At 51.1% G+C, this 10,323-nt stretch overlaps 2 protein-coding genes across 2 annotated transcripts in view; both read left to right on the forward strand.

Moving 5' to 3' along the window:
* The window catches only part of Il4r (interleukin 4 receptor), a 34,954-nt gene that overhangs the window by 5,899 nt on the left and 18,732 nt on the right, over positions 1 to 10,323 (forward strand). The window lies entirely within an intron of this gene.
* LOC105981804 lies at positions 2,245 to 9,228 on the forward strand. The gene is made up of 3 exons (XM_013011151.1): positions 2,245 to 3,004; positions 4,096 to 4,181; positions 8,869 to 9,228. The coding sequence occupies exons 1-3, from the start codon at positions 2,245 to 2,247 to the stop codon at positions 9,115 to 9,117; spliced, it is 1,095 nt and encodes a 364-aa protein (XP_012866605.1). The 3' UTR covers positions 9,118 to 9,228.

Below are 10,323 nucleotides of genomic sequence, written 5' to 3' on the forward strand. Positions count from 1 at the left end.
ATGGCGCTACGCCACGGCCGGAGCGGTGGCCGCGGAGCCGGGCCAAGGCCGCGGCGTGGCTGACACGGTCTGGACACGCTGGAAGCGGCGAGCCCGCAGGGACGACGCCTGGCGGAGCGGAAGCTTGTACCAATAAAGGCTCTCTGTCTCTTCCCCCTGCCCGATTAAGCAAGCACGCTCCTCGTGGGAGGCCTCGGGGCTCACGCCTGTCCCCCTGGCTACTCAGGAGGTTGAGATCTGAGGATCACGGTTCGAAACCACAGTGGGGCAGGAACATCCATGAGACTCCTGGCTCCCATGAATCAGAAAATCCAGAAGTGGCACTGTGGCTCAAGGGGTAGAGCGCTAGCTTTGAGCAAATGTTGCTCAGGGACAGGGCCCAGGTCCTGAGTTCAAGCCTCAGGACCTGCAGAGAGGGAGGGGGGGAAGAGGGAAAAGGAAGTGAGCCAGGGAGATTATTCCACGCTTGATGGGGACCAGAAACTTGAAACCATCTTAGTCCCACCCGCCAGGAAGCCTTGTCCAATAGGAACCAACCTCTTTCCTGATCTCCCCAAACATAGACACCAATGAAAGGAACTGGAACCACTGGAAGTGATCTTCTCATAGGGAGTCCTCACACCTTGCAGTATGAAGGCCTAAAGTTCCACATGACAACTGCTAAAATCCTTGCTGCTCTGATTTCCATCCTGAATCAGTGACTCACTGGGAATGAGTTGATTCACAGCGGGAAATGGTTGGCTGCTAGAAACTTCCTTGGCATTTCCTTAAAGGATGTTTTCAAAATCTTAAACTGCACAGCAGCCCTTGCCTATATAATCCCAGCTAGGAAAGCTGAGTCAGGAAGATCATTAGTTCAAGACCAGCCTGGGGGCTTGAAGAAAAATCCCCTTAAAAACCTAGTCTTGGGGCTGGGAATGTGGCTTAGTGGTAGAGGGCCTGCCTAAGCATGCCTGAAGCCCTGGGTTCAATTCCACATACACAGAAAAAGCCAGAAATGGTGCGGTGGTTCAAGTGGTACAGCACTAGCCTTGAGCAAAAAAAAAAAGCTCAAGGACAGTGCCCAGGCCCTGAGTCCAAGCCCCAGGACTGACTATATATAGTCATATATGTGTATATTATATATGTATATATTTTATGTATACTATATATATATATATATATATATATATATATATATATATATAATAAATCTGTTGACCTCCATGGTCACCAAATTTGCCCAGACCTTTAGGACTGAATCCAGGCCACTTCTGTGGTTGCCTGCCCATCACCCTGTCTGAGCCTTATTTCCTCACTTATAACAGAGACAGTGAGACATGCTGGGGGGGGTTCTCTCCATTGGCCTCGTCCTGGGGTTTCTGCAGCCTGACCAGGACTCCTCAGCCTTGCGGCAGGGACCGCCCCTGCTCCCACTGCCCGGGGTTCACCTTGCAGGATGTGGGTAGAGCCCGTCAGAGCTGGTTGAGTCAGCTAGAGCAGCAGTGGAAGCACACTTCCTGCTCACGGAGACCGTGACCCACAGGCACGGCTGCCCGGCCTGCCAGCCACGAGCCGCCCACGCTCCCTACCTGCCCCCGAGGGACCAATCAGCGCCCAACTCCCCGCTGAGCGATTGGCCGGGAAGGACTCAGGAGGTGGGGAAAGCTGGGGCAGTAAAATCCCCCCTTGCGCTCCGGGTGCGTGTTCCTAGTGCGCGTCGAACAAGTGGCGCCCAGCGCGGGGCTCGCGCGCTCTCGGCAGACGGACGGTCTGGGCGACCTTCCCCCGCAGCCCCAGAGCCTCAGGTGCGAGGCCTGCCGCCCTGCTCCCCAGTCGGCGGATACGAGTGTCAGAAAAGGAAGCTGGTGTCATAGGGGAAACTGAGTGGATTGCGCCCCGGATCGACTCCGGGGCCACCTGGGATCCAGACAGCGGGGCCCGCGTCCAAACAAGAAGTCCGCGAGGCCCACCCCACCGCCGTGGCCATTCACGCCTGTCCATCGGGAGACAAGAAGGCGACCGACGCCTCGCTGCGATGGCGGAGCTCAGCCAACAATCCCAGCGAGACCGCGGATGACCAACCACGTCCGCCATCGTGGGACCCCGGGGGCCGGCCTCCCCGCGCCGTCCGTCCCGGGACATCTGGCCCACCGTGCAGGCCAGCCCGGGAACTCCCCTCGGGGGACTTTGTATCCTTGAAGGAGAACCCGTTGTTCCCCCTGTAATTCAACAGTTGTTTGCGGCCCCCCAACCACCGTGGCAATGGCGGCCAAGCCTATGGACGAACCCCAGTTCGTGTTCCCGGTAAACGTCCACGGAACCGCCGCACGGCCCCACCAGTGGTGCCCCCATGACCCAAAAGTGCTTGAGCGGTACCGACCGCTGTCAGGGCAGACGGGCTGCACCCCGCATGCTCAGCAGGTGCTCGGCACCCCCAGCATCGCTCTTAGCTGCCCCCGTGATTGGAAGAGCTTCATGCGCCCGGCATTATCATCGGGGGACTTCCTTTTACGGAAGGCTGCTTTTTATGATGAATGTGAACGACACAGTGCAGGAAACGTCGCTGCTGGGGGGGGCACCATGCCAACATGGGGGACCCTGAGGGAGCTTATGCGTCTCCCACCGCACAAGCAGCGGGGCCCCTGCAGTACTTTGACCAAGCACGCCTCTGTGCCTTGCGGGCTGTCTCCTCAGTCCCTTCTAAAGAAGGGGACAAACAACCAAAAACCCACATACAACAATGAGCCTTTCACTGACTTCATTGCCCGGGTTCAAGAAGCAGTGGCCCGGGAGGTATCCCACGCTGGAGCCCAAGATGCGCAAACCAAGACCCTAATATGGAAAGGAGCCACACGGGAATGCAGGAAGGCCATTGCCCCTGAACGAAATGGGGAGATCACTGACTGGATCCACCAAAGATTTGGGGACACCAGGTCATGCCATGAGTACCCTTGCACAGGCTTTCCCTCTACGGCCGCCAGCGCCCGAGCGCCCCCTAATGGCACAGCGGGAACCCGACCTGGTTGGGGATGTGGCGGGGCTGGTCATGTTGAAAAGGATTGCCCATCACTCCCGGGCTCACTCAAAAGAAAGCAAAAAGCAACCCCCTTCCGCATGTCCTAAATGCAAAAAGGGTTTTCATTGGGCCTCCAGATGCCGTTCTAAGACTCAGCCTTTAGGGGCTGGGAAGGTGGCTCAGTGGTAGAGCGCTTTGCCTTGCATGCCTGAGGCCCTGGGTTCAATTCCTTAGCACCACATAAGCAAAAAGAAAAAAAGCCGGAAGTGGCGCTGTGGCTCAAGTGGTAGAGCACTAGCCTTGAGCTGAAGAGCTGAGGGACAGCGCCCAGACCCAGAGTTCAGGCCCCACGACCGGACCCCCCCAAAAAAAAGACTCAGCCTTTAAACTAAATAAGGGGCAGCCCCGACCCCAAGAGGACAAAGGCACCAGCCCCCACCCCAGGTGTTATGTTCTATTCCTATCCAAAACGGAAAAGCTAGAATGGAACTTAAGGTTAATGGAACAAAATTTAAGGGCATTATTGATACGGGGCTGACTGTACGTAGGACTTAGGAAGGAGGAAGTCGAAGGGTTGGGGTGGAACCGAATTCCTGGCCCCTGCCTGCAAGGTGTCGGTGGAAAAACAGCTTCCCTCCAGGTCCAATGGCCTGGGAAGACTGTGATGGGGCCACCGGGGCTTTTAAACCTCTTGTCGCCCCTGGCCTTCCCTGCAGTCTTTGGGGAAGAGATGGCCTCACTAGTGTGGGTACTGCACTAACAGCGGGTGACATCATAACCGATCGAGCCGTTCATCACCCACAGTACCCCCAATTCTAATGGCCACTGTTGCACGACCAGAGCCATTTCCACTCCAGTGGGACACCACCAAACCCATTTGGGTCCAACAATGGCCTATTACCCTGAAAAGCTCCCTCATCTCCAGGCTCTAGTGGAGGAGCAACTAAAAAGGGACACATAGAACCTAGCACCAGCCCCCACAATTCTCCCATTTGTATTATCCAAAAAAGGGCTCAAGGGAAATGGAGACTTCTCCAGGACCTACAAGATGGGAACGCTTCAACCCAGACTCCCACGCCCTTCTGCAATACCCAAAGGTGGGCACATTGCCATTATTGACACCAAGGACTGCTTTTCTCCCATCCCCCTACATCCCAAAGATAAGGAATATTTTGCCTTCTCAGTATGGGAACCTAACTGTCAACTACCTACTCGTCGATATCAATGGAAAGTTCTCCCTCAAGAAATGAAAAATAGCCCTACACTATGTCAGATGTATATTGCCCATGCTATTAGGCCTTTGCTTTCAAAATGCTTTTGTGTCCATTATATGGATGACATTTTAATAGCACATAAAGATGCTACAACCATGCAAACCGGTTTAACACAACTCCAGGAAAACCTTACAATGCTAGGCCTTCATATTGCCCTTGAAAAAAATTCAACTCAAAGCCCCTTACGCCTATCTTGGATATCATCTAAATCAAACATTTACCCCAAATTGGCCTAGTATTGTCATTAAGTCCCAATATACTTCAACTGAATGACAACAATTATGTGGACATATCAATTGGGTACATGATTTTATGCGTCTCCCTACCCAACAGCTCTGATCTTTATTTCAATTGCTTCAGGGACCCTCTGACCCAACTTTCCTTCATATACTTTCCCCGGATGCTCAACAAGTTTTACAACAAGTTGCTGATCGATTATGGTCAACCCCCTTGGTGTTTTTAGATACCACCCAAGAAATCACCCTGATTATATTAAATAATAATGGCCTAATGGCAGCGCTGACACAAATCCATGGTATGTTATAATGGGTACACCTTGCCACTTCCCAAAAATTAGCACACCCGTTACCATGCTATGCAACTTGGCCATCGAAAGCAAGGAACGACGCCTTCAAACTTATGGCCGATTCCCCGACCGTCTTATTTGGCCCATTGGAAAAGCAATCTTTGATTTCCTGACGACCGAAGAGGAATTAGCCTTACAAGTCATCCACTATTATTTTAACATTGATAATCATATGCCCAAGAACCCCATTTTAAAAATTACCCAAGAACTCTCACTTTCATGGAAATGTTGTACTCATCCCAAGGGGCAACCTATCCCTCAAGCCGTTGTACTTTTACAGATGCTAGCAAAACTGTTTATGGATTTTATAATGCCAATACTAAAAAATACATGCTTCAACAACATTCCCTGTCCGTTCAAGCTGCTGAGTTACTGGCCATTTTACTCGCCCTTACATCTTTTCCCAGAGAACCTCTTAATATTTTTTCTGATAGTTTATATGCTGTACAAACTGTTGCCGTTCTTCCTGGAGCGTTATTAAGAGATGATGGTCATCTCAGGAGGCTGAGATCTGAGGATCGCGGATCAAAGCCAGCCCGGGCAGGAGAGACCGTGAGACTCCTATCTCCAATAAACCACCAGAAAACCGGAAGTGGTGCTGTGGCTCAAGTGGTAGAGCGCTCGTCTTGAGCTGAAGAGCTGAGGGACAGCGCCCAGGCCCAGAGTTCAAGCCCCATGCCGACAAAAAAAAAAAACAAAAGATGATGGTCATGATGTAATGCGGATAATGTGTAAACTACAAACTGTACTAGACAATCGTGCCCAACCTTGGCACATTCAACACATTAGATCTCATACTAACCTCCCCGGGCCCCTTGCTGCTGGTAATAAAGCCATTGATCATGCTGTCACACCAACTGTATTACTCACCAATACGTCCATGGACCAGGCCCGAACGTTACCTGGTCGCTTTCATTTATCGGCAGCTACTATCAAACAGTTATTTCCTGATTTGACGCACCAACAATGCAAGCACATGATTCGGTCCTGCTCCTCCTGTGCGCCTCTTTTACCCTTAGGACCACTTCAACCCATGGGAACAAATCTGCGAGGCCTTAGGCCCAATGGCACATGGCAAATGGACATAACCCATATCCCCCAATTTGGCAAACAAAAATATGTCCATGTATGCATAGATACATTCTCAGGCTTTATAACAGCCTTAGCCTTAACAGGTGAAACAAGACACACTATTAAGTCACTTCTACATGCCATTACAATTACGGGCGTTCCTTGGACTCTTAAAACAGACAATGGCCCTGCTTACACCTCCAAACATTTTCGTGAATTTTGTACCCTTTGGAACATTACGCACCAGACAGGTATTCCATATAACCCAGAAGGCCAAGCCATTGTTGAACGCAGTCATAAGGAAATTAAGACCCTTGTTTTAAAAGAAAAGGGGGAACTGGAGGGGTTGGGCTTAAAGATCCCCAAACACAATTAAATTATTGCCTTATAGAAAAAAACTTTTTAACATTCACACCCACCACACGCGGGTCCCCCCGTGGCCCTGCATTGGGGATTCATGAAAACACCTACTCTGGGCCCTGCTCCCTTAATGGCACAAGGGAGAGGATTTGCTTGTATCTTTCCAGACACGAGTGATAAACCTGCTTGGATCCCAGCTGGAGTTGTCTGACCAACTGTCACCACCTACGAATGAGATGCGTCTACTACGCTTGAACAGCCCGAGGAGGAGGAGACGCAGACCTCCAGCTAAAGCCCATGTGATCACTTGGGGAGACCTAAAGGGATTGGTAGAACAAGCCCAGGCTATGGTCCCAGATACTGACCCCGGGCATGGTACTCAATTCTTCTTATTGTGTGCCATTATTACAGCCAATTCTCAATCTGCTGCAGGGCAGGGTAAGATAACGTTAGTGCCCAGCCCCCAAAGCTTGATGATGGTAGGGGAAGATACCACCATCGTCCCTCAAATGCTTTCTTCCAATGGCACGGTTGGCCTTCCTGTCTCGGCAGACGCCCTATGGCACCAAAAAACAAACCTTACTTTTGGATGGGAGGAGCCATCTCTTTTTGTTTTTCAAACGAGACGGCAAAGCTGTTTGATGGCTGTACCATCCCCCTCGCAACAGTAACGCACGGGTCGGGATGGCGGAACTACACCGGGCCCTACCCCATTTGCCCCACCGAAAGAAACTGCACCCGGGCTGCTGACATTCCTTTCCATACGCAGTTGTGCCCACGCAGGGAGATCGATAGCTTTGGCAATGCTTCCACTCCTCTTGAGGAATTAGTGATTAGCCTTTGTGCCAGTTCCTGGCAAGGCAAAGTATTTGAGGACCTCGAGTTGTCCCTCTGCTATATACAACCAATCTGAAAAAGATCCCAAACCTCAAAATCTAAAGGAGTTTTATAACTCTTCAGGGGGACGATTGGGAGACCTAGGACCCCCTCCCCCATACCAATCGTTTGTTCATCACATTCCTGCCTGGATTTGTCCCCTATCCTATTGGCCAATACTCGTCGCTGTAACCGATCTGCATGCGACCAGGGGTCAGGAATGGTAGTGGTTAGAGCCCTGTTCTTTTTTTATCTAGGAGACAACTCCTCTGACACCTGCAGTCTCAGCAATCACTGGCAACCCCATGACTCATATCCCTTTGCAGGTTTGGTACGTGTTTCCCCATTTATTGTTCTGGCTACTAATGACTCTCAGTTTTCCCAGGTTCAATTAATTCGTCTGTGCCCTAAAAGAGCAGTAGGATTGATCATTGTGATCCTGTCAGCAATCATTGCTTCAGTAGCTTCCGCTACCATCGCCACTATATTGCTGTCCCAAAGCGTGTCCACCGTGCATCAGATAAACCAGCTCATCCCTTAACTGTCATCCATAGAATTACAACATTTGCAAGTTGCCAATCATCTTAAGGGAGGCCTCCAACAACAAATAGATTTGCTCCAAGAAGAGATTACATTTCTTCGATTACAACAGGGAGGACTATGTAAAGCTCTGATTACTGTCAGCTTTCCACTCCCGCGCCCAGTGTCACTAAACTTAGTGACTACATCAAAGGCCCTTGGTCCCTTAAGTACTTAAACTTCACCCACCACCTGCTGCATGATGTTACCTGCCTAAACCAGACCACCATGCAGCTATTCCCACTGCCTCCTTTTTAAAAGATGTGCTTCAAAAGTTACAGCAATGGTTTTCACCATCCCCTCTGGTCATCTGGGGAGGCCTTGTGCTATTAGGGTTATTTTTCTGTTTTGTTTTTTTTGTTTTTGGTCCAGTCCTAGGGCCTGAACTCTGGGCCTGGGCGCTGTCCCTCAGCTCTTCAGCTCAAGGCTAGCACTCTATCACTTGACCTACAGTGCCACTTCCGGCTTTTTCCTTTTTGCTTATGTGGTGCTGAGGAATCGAACCCAGGGCCTCAGGCATGCAAGGCAAGTGCTCTACCACTGCGCCATCTTCCTAGCCCTAGGGTTATTCTTCTGGGAATAATTAAGTGCTTGCACTCCCGACAAAGACGCCTCCAACAACAGGTCACCATAATGACGGTCCTTTTAAAAGAAAAGGGGGAATTTGTGAGTAGAGCTGGTCAGATCTGGTTGAGTCAGCTAGAGTAGCAGTGGAAGCACACTTCCTGCTCATGGAGACGTGACCCACGGGCATGTCTGCCTGGCCGGCTAGCCATGAGCTGTCCACGCTCCCTACATGCCCCCGAGGGACCAATCAGTGCCCGTCACCAGTCAGTGCCCACCACAAGTGCCTTACATTAACTTCCCGCTAAGTGATTGGCCGGGAAGGACTCAGGAGGCTGGGAAAGCTGGGGCTATAAAATTCCCCCCTTGCACAGAAATCAACGAGACCTGCTCAAGCCTGTTCTCCCGACTTGTGTTCCTTGTGTGCGCCTTGTTCACGCTTACCTCCTGCGGAGATGTAGCCTCCCAACAGGAGCCAAAGCCTGTGTCCAGCCAGCCTCCACCTTTGTGGGGACCAGCAAGCTATGGGCATGGCCCGTCACAACGCATCCCCGTGTTAGAGGGCCACCTCTCCCGGAGAGACACAAAGTTCTCAGACTCTCTTCAGCTTTTGTTCGCCATGGCGGTTACTGTGTCTTCCAGAGCTTCTCATCGTGTCTTCTCACAAGACTTTCAGAATCAAGCGGTTTCTGGCCAAGAAACAAAAGCAAAATCGCCCCATTCCCCAGTGGATTCGGATGAAAACTGGTAACAAAATCAGGTCCAACTCCAAGAGAAGAACCTGGAGAAGAATCAAAATGGGTCTGTAAGGAATTGCTTCAGATGCCCACCTATTTATGCTCTACCATGAACCAGTCAAGCTGAAACGTCAATACTGCCTGGACTGACAGTTGGGCAGTTTTTAAATGGATTTTTCTTTGGCTATTTTAATAATGGGCACAGTAATAAACATTATGAGCATATGAACTATGAGCATGAACCCAAGTTTCATTTCCCATCTGCAAGAAGGGAATCCAAAGGGGGAGGGGGGAAGGGAAGAGGGAGGAGGGGGAGATGAACAGAGAGGAGGTGGGAAAGAAGGTGAAGGAGAGGGGAGGGGCAGGACTGGAAGAGAACTCTGCTAGAAGTCATCTTGGACTATATTCTGTTGCCTGTTCCTCAGTCACACACCCTGTCTGGTCCAAAGTGAAGGGGCCACACGTAGTGTGGGCCTTGTTAGTGGAATTCCCACTGTGGGGAGGGAGTACCCCCTCTGGGGAGAGCCCTAGTATGAGCGTGTCCGTGTGTCTGCCCTCTCCCTTTTCCTGTCAAGCCAGGGCTGTGGGTCCCCCCTACGCTGGGGACATCATCACCCGATCTCTATCACCTCCCAAGCCCTCTCCTCTGAGCACCGAGGTAGGGTTAAGTCTCCAGCCTCCATGAGTTTGGAGGTTCAACTCCAGTCTGACTTCCGGAGGGGACAGGTCATGGCAGGAATGTCTCCTATGGAGGCTGGACTGTTGTAGAGGAGGAAGGGGAAGAAGGGGAGGGCGAGGGGGAGGGGTGTGTAAGACCAGAAGTGCATTGTGTATGTATAAAAAGGGCATAAAGGAAGACCCGTCAGAATAGGGGGAGGGGAGAGGAGGGCAGGGCTCAGGACACAGTATCACAGTGAACTTCATCAGATTATGAGTATATGCTTGTAAATAGCATCATGAAACCCCCGCTGTATGATTCATTTTAGGCTAATAAAAAAAAAAAGTAGCTTGCCCAAGAACTCACACACACACACCAATAAAGGCAACTCTAGCCCTTCACATGAGGCTGGTAAAGTTTTTACACTGTAGTCTGAACTAGCTCACATGAAGTCATTAACGTGCACGCTTTAATCACCTGTCCCAGCTTAGAGGGGAAAGGGGAGAGCGGGCGGGAAATCTGGGAAGTGAAAAGGAAAAAGAAGCCCAGGGGAACTAGTTTCCTTCCCCCCCTTCCCAAGGCGGTCACGTGGCCTCTCTGTCCCAGCCCGGCCACGCCCC

This window comes from Dipodomys ordii, unplaced genomic scaffold (genome assembly GCF_000151885.1).
Source record: "Dipodomys ordii isolate 6190 unplaced genomic scaffold, Dord_2.0 Scaffold14, whole genome shotgun sequence".
In the NCBI taxonomy this organism is placed as follows: Eukaryota; Metazoa; Chordata; class Mammalia; order Rodentia; family Heteromyidae; genus Dipodomys; species Dipodomys ordii.

Excerpts from the sequence above, each read along its gene's own strand:
- LOC105981804 (XM_013011151.1), top strand. The coding sequence starts at position 2,245 with ATGGCGGCCAAGCCTATGGACGAACCCCAGTTCGTGTTCCCGGTAAAC. Across the intron at positions 3,005-4,095 it reads CACAGCGGGAACCCGACCTG|GTGGGCACATTGCCATTATT; the intron begins GTTGGGGATGTG and ends CAATACCCAAAG. Across the intron at positions 4,182-8,868 it reads AGGAATATTTTGCCTTCTCA|AGGGCCACCTCTCCCGGAGA; the intron begins GTATGGGAACCT and ends TCCCCGTGTTAG.